The following is a 22,227-nucleotide window of genomic DNA, read 5'->3' as shown; positions in this document are numbered from 1 at the left end:
TAAAGTGTGTATAGAAGCAATTCCTATAGTGTCCATAGTGAAAGTGCAGGCCAATCTGCACAGTTGGTACACATCTGACGACAGGTAAAGTTGAAGGGAAGTCACGTTAGAACAATTTCGCCACCGTCACGCCTTCAAGATAAACGCCAGTATCATGGCAAATAAGCACATTTATATCATTCATGGCGTCTTTAAAATTGAAATATAATTAATTAAAAATATTTTTGTATTCATTTGTTTTGGTGTTTTACTTGAATACTTTTAACAGTAATGCTGCCATGTATTTAACACTGAAAGGCTAAACCGGAACTTGATATCCCTCAGTTACGGTATCTTGTTTGTTACCAAAGTAGTTAGCTAAAGGCGGTGCTTCCTAGTTTGAGGCAACATGTAGTTTATTGCGAACTGTCTACTGACCAACACTACACCTTCTTACTTATTTATGTTCATTTGATTATTATACACTACTTGTAAACAAACACGTCCTCCATGTTTCTACGCGGGTCTAAAAAGCGACGGTCGAGCCGCTCGGTAAGTGTTCATTTTATACACTTATTTATTCACTGTTGATTTCGGACATTTAATCAAACATCTTCTTTCAGACATCACGATTATTTTCATAGTTGTTTTTTTTTTAAGACTTTTGTGTTCATTGTCATTTGAAACTTTCTCTGATCTGACTGAACTTTCTCCCACCCTCACCTGTCTTTTGTGCAAGCCTATTGTTTGTTTTTAAAGAGCACCCGGCTACATTTTAAGAAACACATTTTGATTTCCTATAATTTCTCTCAGAGATCGACATTCTTTGTTACTTTAGACATTACTCCAGTCCCAGGTGAGTCAGGGGGCAGTGACGTCACAGCCGCTTACCTAAGCAGGCTGGCATGAGGCAGGGAACTGTAAAACATACTGCAACTTGTCACAGTCCTTTTGTAGTCACCTTGGCAACATTTGATAATTGTGGTGTTACAATTTGAAGGTATGTTGAAGTAAATGTGTGTGATGAGCAGATGTGTTGTGGCAGCTGTGCAGCCATCATGAGACATCTGGCAACGCAGCACACTTGGAATACAAACCCCGTTTCCATATGAGTTGGGAAATTGTGTTAGATGTAAATACATACGGAATACAATTATTTGCAAATCATTTTCAACCCATATTCAGTTGAATATGCTACAAAGACAACATATTTGATGTTCAAACTGATAAACATTGTGTGTGTGTGCAAATAATCATTAACTTTAGAATTTGATGCCAGCAACACGTGACAAAGAAGTTGGGAAAGGTGTCAATAAATACTGATAAAGTTGAGGAATGCTCATCAAACATCCCACAAGTGTGCAGGCTAATCGGGAACAGGTGGGTGCCATGATTGGGTATAAAAGCAGCTTCCACGAAATGCTAAGTAATTCACAAACAAGGATGGGGCGAGGATCACCAATTTGTAAGCAAATTGTCGAATAGTTTTAGAACAAAATTTTCTCAAGAAGCTATTGCAAGGAGTTTAGGGATTTTACCATCTACGGTCCGTAAAATCATCAAAAGGTTCAGAGAATCTGGAGAAATCAATTCACGAAAGCGATGATATTATGGACCGTTGATCACTCAGGCTGTACTGCATCCAAAACAGACATCAGTGTGTAAAAGCTATCACCACATGGGCTCAGGAACACTTCATAAAACCACTGTCAGTAATTACAGTTGGTTGCTACATCTGTAATTGCAAGTTAAAACTCTGCTATGCAAACCAAAACCCATTTATCAACATCACCAAGAACGCCGCTGGCTTCGCTGGGCCCGAGCTCATCTAAGATGGACTGATGCGAAGTGGAAAGGTGTTCTGTGGTCTGACAAGTCCACATTTCAAATTATATTTGGAAACTGTGGACGTGGTGTCCTCCGGAACAAAGAGGCAAATAACCATCCGGATTGTTATAGGAGCAAAGTTCACAAGCCAGCATCTGTGATGGTATGGGAGTGTATTAGTGCCCAAGGCATGGGGAATTTACACATCTGTGAAGGCACCATTAATGCTGAATGGTCCATACAGGTTTTGGAGCAACATATGTTGTCATCCAAGCAACGTTATCATGGACGTCCCTGCTTATTTCAGCAAGACAATGCCAAGCCACGTGTTACAACAGCATGGTTTCGAAGTAAAAGAGTGCGGGTACTTTCCTGGTCCGCCTGCAGTCCAGACCTGTCTCCCATCAAAAATGTGTGGCGCATTATGAAGCGTAAAATACAACAGCGAAGACCCCGGACTGTTGAACGACTGAAGCTTTACATAAAACAAGAATGGGAATAAAATTCCACTTTCAAAGCTTCAATAATTAGTTTCCTCAGTTCCCAAACATTTATTGAGTGTTGTTAAAAGAAAAGGTGATGTAACACGGTGGTGAACATGCCCTTTCCCAACTACTTTGGCACGTGTTGCAGCCATGAAATTCTAAGTTAATTATTATTTGCAAAAAAAAAAGTTTATGAGTTTGAACATCAAATATCTTGTCTTTGTAGTGCATTCAACTGAATATGGGTTGAAAATGATTTGCAAATCATTGTATTCCGTTTATATTTACATCTAACACAATTTACCCACTCACATGGAAACAGGGTTTGTATTTCCAGAATGTCCCCATCAATTACACCACACTGTCTTTTGTCAAATTCACATAATTGATTATTGAAATGTTATATTAAAAATAAATGATAGTTCTGGATATATGTCATTGTATCAGTCTATAGTGATACTAACTGTAACCCAGTGGTGCCCATGGTGGTACCCAGGGTCCAAATTTGGCCCGCCAAGCCATTTTTTTTGGCCCACTAAATGTTGGTTTCCCAAATTGATTACATATTCACATTGACCTCTTTCAAGTTCATACAATAATTTATTGCATGTCCGCAAGGCTAACTAGTTGCCACCGTGCTGCCCGCATAACATAAGGCCAGATCAAATTACATATCACTTTGTGTAAATACTTCAATTAGTAGTGTTTAAGCAGTCTGGACACCTGTTCTAGGTACAGTCACCATATTAAAGTATTAATGAACTTCATGAATATTTAATGCAACACTAACATCCGCACTAGGGAAAAAAGTATGACATTATCTTCCTAGAACTGGAAGCTGCTGTTATTGACGTTTGTGCATCAATTCTTTAAAGACTAGTTGTGCAATGTTGGTTTTTGAGAGTCTCTAACTAGAAATAAATGTATTTTTCATGGGACAGTGAACCTCCCACAAACTTGTAATACTGGACAAAAACAAAATTGACTTAGCAACATGCATGTGGCGGAATGATTTGTAGTCGAGCGTTGCTATACTGTACATCTATAGCTAAAACGATTCCTCGAGTAAGTCATTTTCAAAACATGATCAAGTAATTTTACCTACCTGATACAATTGTTTCTTTTCAGTTGAGCTGTGCTTTTTTGGAATTTTGCTTATCATTCACAACCATTATGAGAGACAACAAAAAAAAAGTTTTTTGTTCAACCTGCCAGTTTTAAAACATCTTTACTAAATATCAAATAAACTAGGCATTAGTTCAACACTTTATTTACATTCTGAGTGAATTAAAAAAATAAATGAAATAAGAAAAAGCACAAAAATGCACCAATAAATTTGAGTTTACATGTTTTTAAGTAAAAAGAAAGCACACCTTAGGATGCATCAGTTATTATTTCAACACTGGTGGTCAAACCACAGTATTAGCGTTACTAAAACTGCCTTCTTTCATCTCCGTAATATCGCAAAAATTCGCTCCATTCTGTCCACTAAAGACGCTGAGATCATTATCCATGCGTTTGTTACGTCTCGCCTCGATTACTGTAACGCATTATTTTCGTGTCTCCCCATGTCTAGCATTAAAAGATTACAGTTGGTACAAAATGCGGCTACTAGACTTTTGACAAGAACAAGAAAGTTTGATCACATCACGCCTGTACTGGCTCACCTGCACTGGCTTCCTGTGCACTTAAGATGTGACTTTAAGGTTTTACTACTTACGTATAAGATACTACACGGTCTAGCTCCATCCTATCTTGCCGATTGTATTGTACCATATGTCCCGGCAAGAAATCTGCGTTCAAAGGACTCCGGTTTATTAGTGATTCCCAAAGCCCAAAAAAAGTCTGAGGGCTATAGAGCGTTTTCATTTCGGGCTCCAGTACTCTGGAATGCCCTCCCGGTAACAGTTCGAGATGCCACCTCATTAGAAGCATTTAAGTCTCACCTTAAAACTCATTTGTATACTCTAGCCTTTAAATAGACTCCCTTTTTAGATCAGTTGATCTGCCGTTTCTTTTCTTTTTCTCCTATGTCCCACTCTCCCTTGTGGAGGGGGTCCGGTCCGATCCGGTGGCCATGTACTGCTTGCCTGTGTATCGGCTGGGGACATCTCTGCGCTGCTGATCCGCCTCCGCTTGGGATGGTTTCCTGCTGGCTCCGCTGTGAACGGGACTCTCGCTGCTGTGTTGGATCCGCTTTGGACTGGACTCTCGCGGCTGTGTTGGATCCGTTATGGATTGAACTTTCACAGTATCATGTTAGACCCGCTCGACATCCTTTGCTTTCGTCCTCTCCAAGGTTCTCATAGTCATCATTGTCACCGACGTCCCACTGGGTCATCATTGTCACCGACGTCCTACTGGGTGTGAGTTTTCCTTGCCCTTATGTGGGCCTACCGAGGATGTCGTAGTGGTTTGTGTTGTGGTTTGTGCAGCCCCTTTGAGACACTATTGATTTAGGGCTATATAAGTAAACATTGATTGATTGATTGATTGATTAGAAGCTGTTAAGTTATCATTATTTTTATTCTATTCTATTAACATACCAATGAAGATCAGTGGTCGCGTACACAACTTTCTAGCACTGGCAGTAGTAGCACAGTGTTTTTCACACAGTTTTGGACAAGTAGTCATCAAATTTGCAAAAGAAACATGTCGCTTGACACGTAGAAGTCATTTGGGAACTGTTTGCCTCTATATTTTGGAGTTGGTTACATAGTGTGAGGGAGACGTGTATCCAATAGGCAAACACAGAGATGGCTGCCGGTGTTCTGTCAAATTTCGCTGATTCCTTGAAAAAAGCTACTAGCAGAATACAACTGTGATGAGAAGGAAAATGTAAGTTGGACAATTGTTTGCGTCAATGTGAACTTCCTCAGGCTGTATTTGTCTACATGCTTACTGACCGTTAAATAGAATGTGAACCTTGTCACGCTGTAATTGTCTACAAACTCTTCACACTTGCTGGTCAGGAGGTACCGTACAATGAATGAAACATAAACTAAAACCACTACTTACTTGTACTCAAGGCAAACAAATCAGCTGCTTTCGATTAGTATTTTGTCAGAGGCAAGTATTTGTGTTCGCGCGCATGCTCAGTATGCTCAGTAACGCTGGGTAGCAGACATCGACAGAACACCGGCTAGAGTGCTGGCCCTTGTCTGGCGAGGTTCCACAGAGTTGGGTGTTTGTCAAGTGCACGGTACCCGAATACACGATTTCCCCTTTGTGTCGCAATGACAGCATCTCAGTTACATTACGCCAATTTCCACGACTTTCTGCATGTAATAGAAGATTTTGTCTTTAGCGAACAGTTCCTTGATTCCAATGACGCGTAAATCACAGGGCCATAGATAACTATGGCTGACATCTATTTTGCTGCCTCCAACAGCGCATTTAGCTCCAAGTTTGGTCATTCTCTTTATATCTATGATTCTGTTTACTTCTACGTAACTGGAAGTGGAACAGTATAAAGTTGACTCCGATGTCATGGCTATCCCGCCATGTTTGACCAAGTTAATATATGCTCACAGCGATCGACCTGAAACTAAATATATTAATAATATTGCTGAGATAGGCGCCAGCGCCCCCCGCGACCCCGAAAGGGAATAAGCGGTAGAAAATGGATGAATGGATAGAAATTACTCTGAGAACAAAATAGTTTATCAAAAACACTAACCATGTGACTAGGGATTTAATGATAAACGGTAATAATGATAACCGTGGTAAGACTCTTGACTGTTAGTATTACAGTTTTGAATTCAAATTATTGAAAAACCGTGATTGATAACTGCACTATGATAAACTCATGGACTGACTGTTGCAACCTCACTAGCTTAAATGCTATCATGAAAACAAGAGACATTAACGTCTCACCCCGTTAAGAAACAACATACTGCAATGTAAACGTATGTGAATACATTGCTGGCTGAGCAGCTAAGCCGTTCAAGTGTGCACATTGAACCTACAAGCTGTGCTCTCTCAGCACTGAGTGATTGTTTATATACAAGATAGAGAAGTTTTTAGTACGGTACGTTTAAGGACCGCTGAACATGTAGGATGCCACAGCGCCAGATAGAAATAATAAATATTAGTAAAGTATTCTACTTTTCACGCACTTTTCATTTGAATTCATCTTTAAGTGCTACAGTCCCAAACAATATTAAAAACAATCAAATATTAGCCATTACAACAGATACAATATCAACACTAAAACACTATACGTGAGGCATAAGAAACACAACACATACAAAATAGTGGGTTTTATAACAGTGTGTACATTTAATTTAGTTATTTAAAAATATATATAACTTCAAAATATTTCAGTATGTGTGTGTACAATTTCGATAATAATGATGACCGTGATATGAAATTGTCTGTCGTTACATGATAACAGATTTATGCCTTCTTTAAATTGACGTGGATTGGTAATTAGTTCACAACAATTCATTAAAATTAAGCTAGCAACGCTGTAAATTGAATGATCCAGATAAGGTTGATGGTGGACACTTTCTAATATGCTTCTGCCGTGGAGGATTTGTATGTGTAAGTAATATGCAACTCTAATTATTTTATACTTGTTTATATTGAGAAGTGTGATGTTTTAGACTGTAATATTGTTTGATTTTGGCAGTTTTTAAATATGTAAATCTTGTGTGCTTAGCTGTTGTGTATCTTTCTGCTAGCTCCAAGTAGCCTATAGCCTACCATGTTTGCCTTTTATAAACAACTTCAATAAAATACAAGAAAAGCAATAAAATACAAGAAAAGACCAATCTGTGGGCTTTGGAAGACATTTAAATGTTAACTGGCTGTCCTGCTTTGCACGAGTAAAAGCGCTGCCATTACTGCTTCTATTGGAGCCTATATCGGAGAGTTTAGATGAAGACAATATCACCCGAGAGTTGTATTCTTGCTAATACGGACCAATATCTGATATTAATGTTGGATTTGGAAACTCCTACAAACCACAAATGCGTATTTGCCAGTTAAACCTCGCTCATTAACAGATTTCAATGAAATTGTGCCTGTAATGGCATTCATCGAAACTAAGCTTTTACAACACACCTCTGCCACTCCTGCTTTGTCAAAGAGATCTGTGCTTCCAATTTACCAACTTTGTCACTATGTTTAGCAAGTATAAGCACACATTTAAAGTAAAAAAAAAAAAATAGTGTGTCTTTTGTTATCCATGTGTTCAGTAGTCATATACAAGCGGTTACAAAAGACAAAGTAATTGCCATGCGAGCAAGTAGATCCGCCTCCACAAGTCCAGAGAGTGTGCATCTCTATGGATTGCATGCAATAAACCTCCAAAAGCGTGAAACGTTGCTTGGAAAAGGTCAACTCATAAATTAATGGTATATAAATGATAAATAAAGACACTCTTCTAACACTAACACTTGTACATGAAGCAGTGGTGTTCAAAGTGTAGCCCACAAGCCATTTGAAGAACGTGGCTTTAGGGAAAGATAAAAATAATAGGAAAAAAAAGGAAAAATAACAAATAAAAACACACAGATTTGTCTAAAAATATGTTAAACCTTAATCCTTTTTATTTATCTTATTGTATTACAAATCATATGATGATGTTACAACAGCAGTGTGAGTTAAAGAGATGAACTTAAAAACATTTTGGCTCAATCAGTAGCTTGTTATTTCCAGCAGACAATTAATAAAAAATATTAATTTAAAATGGAAAAATAGATTAAAAGGGCAGTGATGTAATGATACAAGCTGAAGTGTTGATAGTGATATATAAAAACACAAAGATGTGTCTAAAATATGTTTCACCTTTATCCTTGTTTTTGTTTTATTTTATTACAACTTATATGATGATGTCACAACACTTGTGATGAATTAAAGGAATGGAAGAAAATGAATTCCACTCATGAGTAGCTGGTCATTTCTAGAGAACAACTCATAGAACATAGTCATTTCAAAAGTAAGCCAATTGGTAGTTTGTTATTAAGTTATGTGTTTTTTGTCATGTGTATTTATAATTGTTTACCAAGCAAAAATATGTCTTATCTAATTACTCAATTAATCAAAGGTCTTTTCAGTTGAATATTCAATGACTAAAATATTCAAAAGCTGCAGCTCTAACAACGACAGATCTGTTCATTTTAGTTAATCTTCTCCCTCAAATTGTATCTCCCAAGCTTGAGGCTGACTCTTATGGTGGCAGCGTGCCATAGAAACGTGAAATTAAATCAAACTCAAAAAGTGTAAGGCCAATCAACATGTCTAATCCGACCCGCTTTAGTGTTGCAGCCATCATAGTGGATAAAGATGGTATCTTTGAACATGTGAACGGATCTGCTCCTATAAAATGGACAATGATAATCACTAAACAGCATAGTGGTCTCATTATTGAGACTATCTCCTTTCATTAAGCCTGTTTCTCATTCCCTTGCAGCGTACAATCTAGTGTTAAGACCAACCATAGGGATATGAGGAAAAAGTTGTCCATATTTTCTTTGCAGTTTCATTTAATTATTGTCTTTAATTTTGAATTACTGTATTTGATTATGCTTTCCACAGTGTGGGTGACTTAGTTGTTAGTTTAGGTATAAATTCCGGCATACACTACAAGTTGACTTGACTTACATTGCCAATGCCTTTGTAGGATTGGAACTTTTACTCAGACCAAGTACCTCCTGAATTTACTGTAACTTATAAAGATTGATTGAAAATGAATATGTTGTTAACATACCACTGCTAGTCACACACACACTAGGTGTGATGAAATTACCCTCTGCATTTGACTCATCCCCTTGTTCCACCCCCTGGAAGGTGAGGGGAGCAGTGAGCAGCAGCGGTGGTTGCGTTCAGGAATGATTTTAGTGATTAAACCCTCAAGGTAATGGGTCCCATTTTTATAGTCTTTGGTATGACTCGGCCGGGGTTTGAACTCACAACCTACCGATTTCAGGGCGGGACAGGTCTTCATGCCCGTGTTTGTTTTACTCAGTTCACTTGAACCATTTAAAAAGAGATAGTGTTTATGTTTGTTGTACTTAATACATACGTATGATTTTTAAAGTACAAACCCCGTTTCCATATGGGTTGGGAAATTGTATTAGATGTAAATATAAACGCAATACAATGATTTGCAAATCATTATCAACTCCTATTCAGTTGAAAATGCTACAAAGACAACATATTTGATGTTCGAACTGATAAACATTTTTTTTGCAAATAATCATTAACTTTAGAATTTGATGCCAGCAACAGGTGACAAAGAAGTTGGGAAAGTGGGTGATAAATACTGATGAAGTTGAGGAATCCTCATCAAACACTTATTTGGAACATCCCACAGGTGTGCAGGCTAATTGGGAACAGGTGGGTGCCATGATTGGGTATAAAAGCAGCTTCCATGAAATGATAAGTACCTCACAAACAAGGATGGGGTGAGGGTCACCATTTTGTAAGCAAATTGTCGAACAGTTTTAGAACACTATTTCTCCACGAGCTTTTTTAAAGGAATTTAGGGATTTTACCATTTACGGTCCGTAAAAATCTTCAAAAGGTTCAGAGAATCTGGAGAAATCGCTGCACATAAGCGATGATATTACGGACCTTTGATCCCTCAGGCGGTACTGCATCAAAAACCGACATCAGTGTGTAAAGGATATCACCACATGGGCTCAGGAACAGTTCATAAAACCACTATCAGTAACAACAGTTGGTCGCTACATCTGTAAGTACTAGTTAAAACTCTACTATGCAAAGCGAAAGCCATTTATCAACAACACAGAGGAATGCTGGGCCCGAGCTCATCTAAGATGGACTGAGGCAAAGTGGAAAAGGGTTCTGTGGTCTGACGAGTCCACATTTTAAATTATATTTGGAAACTGTGGACGTGGTGTCCTCCGGAAGAAAGAGGAAAATAACCATCCGGATTGTTATAGGCGCAAAGTTCAAAAGCCAGCATGTGTGATGGTATGGTGGTGTATTAGTGGCCAATGCATAGGTAACTTACACATCTGTGAAGGCACCATTAATACTGAATGGTCCATACAGGTTTTGGAGCAACATATGTTGTCATCCAAGTGACGTTAACATGGACGCCCCTGCTTATTTCAGCAAAACAATGCCGAGCCACGTGTTACAACAGCGTGGCTTCGTAGTAAAAGAGTGCGCTTACTTTCCTGGCCTGCCTGCAGTTCAGACATGTCTCCCATCGAAAATGTGTGGACCATTATAAAGCGTAAAATACGACAACAAGACCCCGGACTGTTGAACAACTTAAGATGTACATCCACCAAGAATGGTAAAGAATTCCACTTTCAAAGCTTCAACAATTAGTTTCCTCAGTTCCCAAACGTTTATTGAGTGTTGTTAAAATAAAAGGTGATGTAACACAGTGGTGAACATGCCCTTTCCCAACTACTTTGGCACGTGTTGCAGCCATGAAATTCTGAGTTAATTATTATTTGCAAAAAAAAGAAAGTTTATGAGTTTGACCATCAAATATCTTGTCTTTGTAGTGCATTCAATTGAATATGGGTTAAAAATGAGTTGCAAATCATTTTATTCCGTTTATATTTACATCTAACACAATTTTCCAACTCATATGGAAAAGGGGTGTGAAGTACTTCATTTTCTTAAGCCTAGATAGGCTTAAAGCAGTGATGCACACACATCCAAGTGCTAGCTGTAGTGTGGTATCTCGGAGGCCCCTGGCATGAATGAATGAGGTCTGTTCCAACCTGCCCATCCAGCAGAGCTATAGTCACTCAACATGCCAAAGCAGCAAAGGGTCTCACCTCCAACCTGTTTTGTTAATGTTTACCCTTCTCTCGGCCTTGAGTTTAAGTGGAGGGCTGCATTAACGCTGCATTTGTTACTTGCATGCGCTTCCCAATCACATCAGGTTGCTCCTTTTCATTATATGCATCATATAACATTTATATAACAATTTGCAACTTTACTTGGCAGCAGTGGCGGGCCTTGCGTTTCCCACCTAGGCCTTCAGTGATGTCCGACTTCAATGATTACCTCTCAAAATACCAGAATTGATGTCCCCACATGACCATTACTGGAGAAATACTATACAGAAACACATTTACGCACCACTGTGTATTGAATCACCACCAACAGTGTACAAAATGGGTTATTTTCTGGCGCATTTAAAGATCAATAAACTTGCATTAGCAATTAAAACATATCTTATGTGGTACTGTCAACATTTTAATTTCAAAAAAACATAGTAAACGTGAAAAAATAAGGAAATAAAATATTTGAACTCAGAATTTGTAGAACCCATTCGACGTCGTATAGCCTCTCGTAGTCTGTTGATTCGAGTGGAAATGGCGGGCATTTCCCCATTTCATCGCTGACATCGTCTCAGAATATTTTGTTTTTCTTTATGTATCCTTGAAAATGGCCTTGCAAATGTATTTCTGCCACCTAATCAACGCTTTGTTCTCTTTATTTGTGGGTCAACACCTCCCACTTCCTGCGAAATTGTGATTGGATACTTACTTTGGAAAGACAAGAGAATATACAATCACAGTCTTGTTAACATCAGGCTACCTAGAGAGGCTACTGTCAACAACTTGTGATCTGACTCGCAATCGCAACTGTCTATCAACTGTGTGTGTACTCAAATTCATACGCTAGCGGTCCCGGTGAGTATCCAAATACAGGACGCGTGAATGTCACGTTCAACCTTCGGGCAGCTAAAAGGCCTTACTGACAACTCATGATCTGATTGGCTATCTCAATTGTCTATCAACTGTTTGTGTCCGTTCACTTACAGTTCATAGACGCCTGTATTGTTGATTCTGAAGGCCCCGGGCAGATTTCGAACAGCATGGCAACATAAACTAGCTGAATTCTGATTGGATACAAACTCTAACCTAAAAACAACAACGCTGCAAAGAGCATAATATGACATGAAGAGATTATGAATACTGTGACAGGTCTCCAGCCGTCATCTTGCGGGTTACATGGACCATCGATGCAAGGCGCATTGTAGCAGGTTTGACTCTTGTTTATTGTTTCAATAAACATTCTTGTGTCCCAGTCAGTCGCGCAGATTTCCAGCGCGACCTCCTGTGCTGCTCGTCTCGGCTCGCCTTTCAGTCGCCGGTGTTAGGCCAGCAGAGAAGGCCTTGCTGGCACTGACGGCACACCACTGCTTGGCAGAGAGCACAAGAAAAATAAGCTAAAACAAAAAACTAAATTGCCATGTGGAGCAAATTTCCCTATGTGGAATGTTGCTCTGCTTCAGTATGTCACAGTAAGTGCTGTGATTCAAGTATCCCTGAATGAACCGCTGTAATGTTACTGCTATTTGTTTTGTAGTGTTCTATTTTTGCAATTGATCATAATTATATTTTGATGGACTGATCTATTTACCGTATACAAAAAGGCTGGCTTTAATATTTTAAGTAACCAAACTATGAATGCATTCCGGCTACTGAGCTCTCAACTGCGAAAATGACAATGCAAACATGGTCATATAGTGTCATTTTATCTGTCCATTCTCTGAATGGTATGTCAGCAAAACACCCTGCAGTGTCCTGTAATCAACACAGGTCTACTACAGTTTCCAAAGGTGTTTTGGATCCTGCGGCTATGTTAACTCTCATTCTTGGTCATCCTGACGATCATTTAGTGATGAATGTACAGGTAATTTGTCTTGCGTGCCTCCAAGTCTCAGTTGGCATGTCAATGTCTGGAAAATAACAGCTTAAGGCTCTTGCCACTGGTTGTACCTACTGTAGATGTTCAACATATATTGTAACAGGATGAAGTACAGCATACATTGTAAAATGTAGAGCAAAGTTTGAAAGGAACGTTTGCTGTCATGTTTGACTATCGTGACAAAGTGTGTTAGGATTGTATGCTTTGATGTTGTACTGTGACCAATTATTGGTGTTGATATACAAATATAAATGCACTTTTATTTTTGTAAGAGACTTATGTTTAACAACATATGCAAACATAGGGTTTTTATTGTCAGTAATATTAAGGGTGGGCATTTATAGCAAGAATATAAATCCTGATTAATTGAACCAGTTACCTCAATTTCGGTTAATGCACGATTATTCCACTCTCAACTAATACTCTTAAGGTTTGGTGGACGTCATCCTTATCATAACCAGCGTGTGTCCAAACCATTAACACCAAATTTCTTTTTGGTAAGAGCATCTTACTTTGTATTGTTGGATCGGTGTTTGAGTTTTACTCTTTGATGCTTTTGTGTAACGGACTGAATTGTTACAGTGTTACTTGGTTGCTACTTCTTCTTCTGCTGGGTTTCTGGCAGCTTTCACTCTTAGCGACACCTGGCTTCATCTAATGAAACTACACAATCGGTACTGTATTTATATTTATATCTGCACCTTATTGCTCTTTTGTCCTGCACTGCAATGACCTAATGCAACAAAATGTTGTTATTATCTGAACTGTAAAGTTCAAATTTGAATGACAATAAAGGAAGTCTAAGTCTTAAGTCTAAGTATATTAAGGAAATAATGTAATAGTACAGAGAAAATTAAAACGTGGAAATTCGGGATGTGTTAATCGATTGGCCACCAATTGGTATGTGCCGATTTTCATAAAAGGTACATCCGTAGCTTCTCAGCGCAACAACACACAACACCAAAAATGGGTCCCGTTAAAACCCGTCCGACCGGAACTCTCAACAACAACCAAAGTTCCATGTGGGAATTATGTAAACTTACTACAATATATACAGTATATAAAAAAAATAGGATTGTCGGTTAATGCCTTTTTAAATACGAGCACAAATGCTGATACTATCTTTATGTTTAGTCTCCTGGTTAACTAGCTACCAGCTAATTGCTTTCTAGCTAGCAGATAAGCTAGCTTGAAGTAACAGAAGAGATAAGTGCTTAGTAAAGTTGAAGAGGTGTAGATGGAACTATGTTACAGCAGAAAGTAAGCAGTTATTAACAAAAAAATACAAGTATATTAAAGTTAGAGAGAGGATAATGTTACAGCTGGTAACTGTTGATATGTCAGCATTGTCACACCCAGAAGTGCACAACATACAAGAATGGTGTGTCAATCCATAAATTGGTGGTGTCAACACCAAGGGTAATATCAGAATATGGTCAGTACAATAGTGATTAGGTCGATATTTTCTTTTTCTTCAAAATTTTTTTTTGTTGGTTTTGTTCGGGAAATAATTCCTTGGAGACAGGACAATTTTGAGGGCGAAAAAATAAGGATTTCAAAGAGTAATAGATGGTAGGTTTTGTTTTATTTTAGTTAGTGTACTATTGTTTTGCTCAAACAATTGTATGTAGTAAAAGAGACTAAGGAACCAGTTTAAATATTGTACTGATATTTTTAAACTGTCAATAGTACACGGCATAAAAAAAGAAACCTTTACAGTTAGTACAGTACATGTGATTATTATCAGCCATCTCCCTCATAGATAATCGGAATCTGCAGAATAAATCCCTGATTCAGGCATGTGAAATATTTGCAAAGACGCGTTTTTTAAACATTCATTCAGTCAAAATATCCCTTCCTTGTTTTTTATTTTTAATTAAGTGTTGTAGCGCGTAAGGACGGGAGTAGAAGAAGGATTGTCAAAAAATGGAGCTAATTGTTTTAATGACATTCAGACTCTGTTTTCTTATCAGCAATTGAGCTGTATCTTTTTGTCCGTAGTTTTCAGCGCAACGACACACAATACCAAAAATATGTCCCGTGAAAAGCTGTCCGGCGGGAACTTTCTTCATCAACAAAAGTTCCATGTTTGAATTATTTAAACCTACTACAATAACCAAAAAATTGGATGTAAATAGAATTTGTTGAACGCAGGCCTCAGCCGCACTAATTTGCAGTACAGGTATCGCATATCAGAGGCGCCGAAACAAGCTCACTAGTTAGCATAGATTGGCGTCATCTAGCTAGTTTACTTGTTGTCGCTTGCGTTCGCTCTCCGAGCCACATCGTTGGCACCTTTCTACTTTCATGCTAATCATATTTGAATAGGGATTTAACGGTATCAAATTTCACGGTACAATATTATTGTGATATAAGTCCCCAAAAATTATTTAAAATGTTATAATGTGTCAAATTAAGTGACAGGAATATGTAGAATAAACACACTTACTGTAATGGAACAAAAACATAATACTAAAATATTCTAATCATATTTATAACCACTAAAAATATTTTTTTAAGTACAAAGAATTGTGCAGGGACATTTACAGTTTTAATCAACTATTAAAAACATCTCCAAATGAGTGTCTTTAATGTGACAATGTAAACATCCAGTGTGAAACAATTATGTTCACCATGTGTTTCAACTTTTACTTTCTAAAAAGAAGTGTCCTCCCCAGTTGACGTGTTCATATCAGTCAACTTATCAGAAAAGTCTTACCAGAAAATGTAACTAACAGTTTGTATTTTAATCATCTATATACCTCACAAACTAGCGTTTGGCTTTGCAAGCTTCAAATATATTTTCTGGATGACAGTTTCTGAGGAGACAACTAGTCCAAGGTGTATACTGCAGTAGGCCTGGGCCAAATTTTGCTCGACGATATTTTGACCTACAAATTATTCCCAATAAACGATATTATTGCCATTATTTTTTTGAGATCAAATGAAGCACAGATGAAATGACAATACATAATAATAATAGATGTAATCCCTTTCAAATGCAATTAACTTATATTTCTCGTATGTATTAACATTGTAATTGAAATATAAACTTTTAAATACTAAGTTAAATAAGTAAAAAAATAATACAAATAAAATCTACAGTACTTTGTAAGCAAACTATTGCACTTATAAAGAATCCCAACCAAAATCAATCAAATAGTTTCAGGGTTTTTTCGGGGCTTGCGTAGAAGCACTTAGTGTCGATGGAAATGTTCCTCTTGTTTTTTTCCCAAAGGGTGCTTACATGCATGCGAATTGGAACAGCCCAAGAGAAAATCTAAATAATCGACATAGCGTTTGTTTTTTTAAGCGCTATATGTTGGTTTTGATTATTTATCTAGTAATTGGCCAACCCTACTCCATATAGTCAAACATGTTGTAGTATGTAACACACATTTGTTAACCCAGTTGTAAAAACAGCTTTGGTTGCTGGTTAACATTAAAATTCCGTTTTAACTACTGAAACCCTTTGAAAATCATTCTCAAAGTGGAAGTTTTGTCAGGGTAGTAAAATATCAGTGACATCAGACGTTTTGACAGCTCCATGTGAATACTGATGTTTTTGTACATTAAACTTGTGTTGTCAGCACACTCAACATACATGTCCAAAGGACAGTTTACAAACTAAGTTATTGCAAAGAAACAATGTACCAAAACAAGGCTGCAGTCATTCAAGTAAGGTGTGTATAGTTAGAAAGGGGAGCTTAAACCGAGCAAGTAAGTACATGTATCCTGTTTAAATCATGTGCCTTTATGTTTTATAGCTTTTCCCATTAAACTGTCTGTGCCATGCATCTGCAATTACAGCGTGCCAGTGTGTTTTAGGGAGATGTTTGATGTGTTTCCGTGCAAATTCTGTCTTCTTGTGGTTGAGCACAGTTTCCAATTGGAAAAATGCTAATACCGGTAACAGGATTCTGTAGTTATTGTACTTCAAACCAAGTTATTGATCCAGTAAAGTCTCCACACTAGATATACTGTTGTTAAAGTAGAATCAGAGGAAAAGAAAGTTAAGGGAAAGGGTGCAGCTCTCATCCTGTGCCTGCTTCCTTCCGCCCAGCTTTCAAATGAGGCAACCTGGACTCAATACAGACAGACACACAATCAGATACGGGGTTTATTTCAGACTCAGCACCTTACAGCGGAGAGTTTTAAACATGTTTTAACTTTAATTACATGTAATTGTTAATAGTGCAATTATAATGTTTTTGATGTGCATTTATTAGGATAAAATAAGGAAGGTTAAGACAATTGGAAAACATTTTGCTGATTTAAAAATGTTCCCTAAAATATGGATTGCGTCTATTAATTCTGTTGTATCCGATTACTCGATTAATCAAACATACCAGGGTAATTGATAGATGACTGTAATGATCGATAGCTGACGTGAATGCATCCTGCTGATTATATGAATGCACATCAACGTGATTATGTTGTTTTCTGGTGTTAGGCTCAGGGCTCATATCCCTGCAAGTTCACATGTAGTATTATGCTGATGCATAATATTATAGGAGATTAATCCACGCCATCAAATAACCCACATGCAATCTATAGATAGCCCATTTCCCATTACAATGCAGTCAGTTTGTGCTTTTTTTTTTTTACACAATGCTACTGTTCCTGCAAGCTTGCCGAGCAAGCATTGTATGTGAGAACCTCTCACCCTGAACTCTGCTTGTCGACTTCTCATCGGAAATGATGTGAATAAAGGTGTTTTGTTTCCAGCAGGAGGAAGACGATCCAGACAGGGGGCAGCCCTGCATGCGCTGTGGAGACCAGTGCCCAGGCTTCCGTGTTCACGGCTGGAGGTATGAAGTCAAGTAGACTCCAACGCTGATTGGGCTACTTCCATATCGCCCTGGCAGGAAATGTTTTTTTTCTCACATTGTCTCATGAACTTTGGAGGCCACAGTTCCTTTTCTGACCTGTTTGGTGCTCACAAGTTACGATAGCTACAATTATCAGATAGAGAGAGGCATTGTATTTACATTTTTTAGATGTACTATTATTTTTGCTTTACAAGCCACTTACAGTAAACCTTCGAATTTGTAACTTTATTACTATTAATATTATTAATATTACTATGTTCTCATGTATGTGCAATTTAAAGCTTACACGATGCTAAAAAAAACAACTCCTCTTTACTTTTTCCTTTCTTGTTTCAATATTATGTTGTTGTTGTTTCCCCCACTTTGCAGTGCTTCCCAACAAGACCTTTGAAATTGCTTGAATTCTGTCAACCAATTGTAGAACACTTATTACTTTAAGAGATAATTACCAACATGTGCCATCAGTGAGTTCTACATACCTATAGAAGTGAAACCAAATCATCCTGAAATATACTGCAAATGTATATTTCTTACACTGTCGTATTACTGTATTTTATGTTGTTTGTGTAACATTGTGTTAGTATGCTGTCAAAGGGAAATCAGCTTAACAATGATCTGTGTGCACAATAAGAGCAGATATACGCTAGGAGACAGCAAATGTGACCTATCCACAGCTCTGGTCCTAATCTTGGCCATCAGAAGTTCCACTAATGGCCTTTGCCACTGCAATTATCCTAGTAGTACCACAGCGAACCGAGATTACTGTCTGTCATTCGGTAACGTGTAGCAGAAAACCTCTTGCAATGCCTTTACTTCTTAATTATGTGTCACAACCAGTTTATTACAGACACATCTATCCTTCCATCTTTGTGGGAACAGTTTGGAAAATATGCTTTACTGTCAAAGCATGACTGTGCCACAGTGGACAAAAAAAGGTCACTGGAGGCATGCTTGGGTGAGTTTGGTTGGGAAGAACCTGAAAACTTGAAAACCCTGACCTCAAGCCCATCATAGACATTTGTGATGATTTAAAACTTATATACATCGAACATCAGTGACACAAGTCTTCAGAACTGTTCCACTGAATGGAAAGGACATTATTTCCCTAATATGCTCTCCCAACATTCTGTGGAAGTTGACCTGATGTTTAATGCTACAAATAAAGTACAAAAACTGTACTTTGAAATGAGACTACATGGGCAGCACGGTGTTACCGGGGTTAGTGCATGTGTCTCACGATATAAAGGTCCTGGATTCGAGCCTCGCTCGGGGTCTTTCTTTAAGGAGTTTGCATGTTCTCCCCGTGACTGCGTGGGTTCCCCCCGGGTACTCCGGTTTCCTCCCACCTCCAAAGACATGCACCTGGGGATAGGTGGAGTGGCAACACTAAATTGCCCCTATTGTGTGAATGTGAGTGGGAAAGATGTCCGTCTATCTGTGTTGGTCCTGCGCTGAGGTGACTACTTCTCCAGGGTGTACCCCGCCTTCCGCCCGAATGCAGCTGAGATAAGCTCCGGCACCTCCCGACTGAGGGACAAGCGGTAAAAAATGGATGGATGGGACTACCTGTTTTGGTAGATTTTGACACAAACAAAGCTTTGTGGTGCTGCAGGAATAGTGCAGTAATTTGTACTCAATAAAAGGGCTGTAATTATATATTTCTTCTTTTATCAGTTGAGTAATAATCTATTCATTCAAATAGTAAAAAAAACTTTGCAGTTAGAATGTAATCTATTTTAATACGTAAGCCCCCTACTAATAGAGAGATCGTCAAGCCAACGACTTCCGTGAAAAGGTTTTTGATCGGCCATTGTTGATCAATGCTTTAAGGCCGAACACAAAAGCAGACCCCCTCTGGCTGGTACTTTATTTATTAGCTGACAAATGCAACTGGCAGCTAACTTTGTATGACTGTATGTCCATACATCATCAGTTTGAACATCAACTATGTTGTCTTTGTAGCATATTCAACTGAATATGCGTTGAAAATGATTTGTAAATTATTGTATCCCGTTTATATTGACATCTAACACAATTTCCCAACTCTTATGGAAACGGGGTTTGTCCATTTCTTACAAGTATCATTATCACTAAAAACATACCGAGTAAGAGCAAACTGAAGCAGACAAGTAGGCATGCTAATCACCAAACTAGTCACTAAAACAGTTTGAGACAACAAAAGAAATACGTGCTTTGTAAACTTTAAGAAAGCCTGTTGAACTGAGTTAAGGCAGACAGTAAACAGCTATGAACAGGAAATTAAAGGTGCTGCATGTCATTGGCTCAAGATTTCACTTTTAAAACCAAAAAAACAACACTAACAGCGAGCATGTGTTACCCAACAGATGAGCTTCCCTTGCAGTCTTGGACCAATCGTCACTAGCCGATACCAAGGCTTGTGTCAGGATATAATTGATACTGGAGTAATAAGATCAATATTTATATTTTCAGAAAATAATTTTTTTGTAGTTTTTTATTTTATTTTTAATAATTCAAGGAATAATTCTTTGAGGGCAAAAATTATTTAAATAAGAAGTACATTGTAGTGTTTTGCTTTTCTTTATTTACTGTGCACTATTGATGTTGTTTTAGTCAAAATATTTTAAGTAATATAAGGAAACTAGGAACCAGTTTAAATATTGTGTTGATATTGTCACACTCTCAATGGTACTCACCATAAATTAATGTAAAAAATTACAGTTGATACATGTGATCGTGTTGGTATTGACCGATCTCTCTCATGGATAATCGGAATCGGCAGCAAAAAATCTAGATCAAAACACCCATACCCCACTACAGTACCTCCTGATGTACTCTCTTCCGAATGCTGTAAGTATTGTTTATCATTTTAGAGAGGTTAGTTTGGAAAGCAGGAAGATACAGTAGGTCACATCATGACATTTTTACCATTTCTTTTGTTTGATGGAAAGGTCCAACAAAAATAAGCGTGATTAAATGATTGAGATGGATGGGGGTCAGTCACTAAGACCTCAAAGACGTGTGCCTTTGTGCAGTATGTCACTCAATAACCACTTTAGAATGTGACGGAGAAGATCATCCAAGTAAGCATAAGCTCAGAGGCTGAGGCTCCGAAAAGAAAAGTGATCCATCTTTCTCACTCAGCGAGGCAGATGGTGCTCCCACTGGCTAGCAGAGAGCCAATTGAGTTACTTGAGACCCAAAGGTTTCTGTCGTGCGTTAGAAGTCTTCACAGTCGTCATCACTATTAGTCTGGTGGTCATGCAGTAATTACTCTGTCACTAATTGGCGGAAGACGCTTTTGGACAATGTCCATCTGTTCTGTCTTTGCACCGGATCCTTGTAAGGTTTGACTTGGACCATTGTAGTCAGTCCTAGTCTTCATCATTTTAGTAATACCATATAAAAAGCCAGACACAACTTAATGACCACATGCACAATTTTGTTTTTTCGCAGTAGTTTATGGGTTTGAAGCAATACATTTGGTCTCTTGTTTTTTTCCTCAACATTAGAAAGTAAAACTCCCCAAGTGTTTTTTTTTTTATTGTTGTTTTTTAAAAGTAAAGAATACCTCACTAATTTTGTCAGTCAATCCGTCAATATTCAGTTGTTCTTATAGAATTTGTATACATTATGTTTTATAAAGTTTACACAGCCAAGATATAGTACAGATTGGTACACAATGTTGTGACTTCAGTGAAGGCTAAAAGTTAGTTTGACATTTCACTAGAGACACTGTGTTCCAGTGTACTCCCATCTTCCTTGAACACAATGATATATACTGCACTTTGTGTCTCACATGTATATAATAAATAACTGCATTAACAGCTTCAATTGCCCATCTGGTGTAAAACAGATGCAACAGTATAGAGACTTGATGCATGATATCTTCAAAGGCAAGCTGACTAAGAGATACATGTTATACGACAGCGGGTGCTGATTTTTGAGCTTTTGGAGTAAATTCCCAGGTCATGTGCATGTCATCTGAGAACTGTGTGTATTACTGTAGTTACTCCCTAGTTTATGTTCGGTGCTGCCAAGACTTTTGTTTGAGCACACTGTCAGCATAGGAGGAGGGTGGGAGTGAGCGGGTGGCAGTGGCATTGAAAAGAGCCGCGCAAACGGAGAAATGAGCAAAGGTTGATTTATGGAGCAGCACCATGTTGGATGGGACATCTGCGTTTGGCTGGTTTGTCATGATTGAAGGTAAAGAAGAGAGTTTTACCTTGAGTTTTAAAGTGACTGTGGTTGAGGTGGGCTGAGTGTAGTATCTTCTGGTGAACCTTTGCTTGACTGGTTGTTTGGTGTCTTGAATTTAGATTTTGTTTTATTTTTAGGCACATTATTAGGTACACTTGCACAGTCTTAAGGAGATCCATTAACAAGAATTGCTTTTGCTTTAGCTTAATTATTTTGAACAATATACTCTCCTTTTTTATATATGTACAAACTAACCTCTTTTTCCCTGG

The 22,227-nt window shown here is 38.1% G+C and overlaps 1 protein-coding gene across 4 annotated transcripts in view; it reads left to right on the top strand.

Annotated features, from left to right (window-relative positions):
• Positions 1-324: 324 nt before the first annotated feature.
• Positions 325-22,227, top strand: part of prickle3 (prickle homolog 3) — a 53,726-nt gene continuing 31,823 nt past the window's right edge. Inside the window, exons 1-2 of one of the 4 annotated variants that reach the window (XM_061904092.1) lie at positions 325-531; positions 17,679-17,758. Coding sequence is in view for 1 of the 4 variants with exons in the window: in XM_061904085.1 (XP_061760069.1) it covers positions 490-531; positions 17,676-17,758 (125 nt within the window). In the remaining 3 variants the exon portion in view is untranslated. Of the gene's footprint in view, positions 532-17,675; positions 17,759-22,227 lie in introns of those variants that run through there. The other 3 variants (XM_061904085.1, XM_061904094.1, XM_061904088.1) reach the window with 3 other exon arrangements.

This window comes from Nerophis ophidion, linkage group LG06 (assembly GCF_033978795.1).
Source record: "Nerophis ophidion isolate RoL-2023_Sa linkage group LG06, RoL_Noph_v1.0, whole genome shotgun sequence".
Taxonomy (NCBI): domain Eukaryota; kingdom Metazoa; phylum Chordata; class Actinopteri; order Syngnathiformes; family Syngnathidae; genus Nerophis; species Nerophis ophidion.
This window is presented reverse-complemented; position numbering and strand designations above follow the sequence as displayed.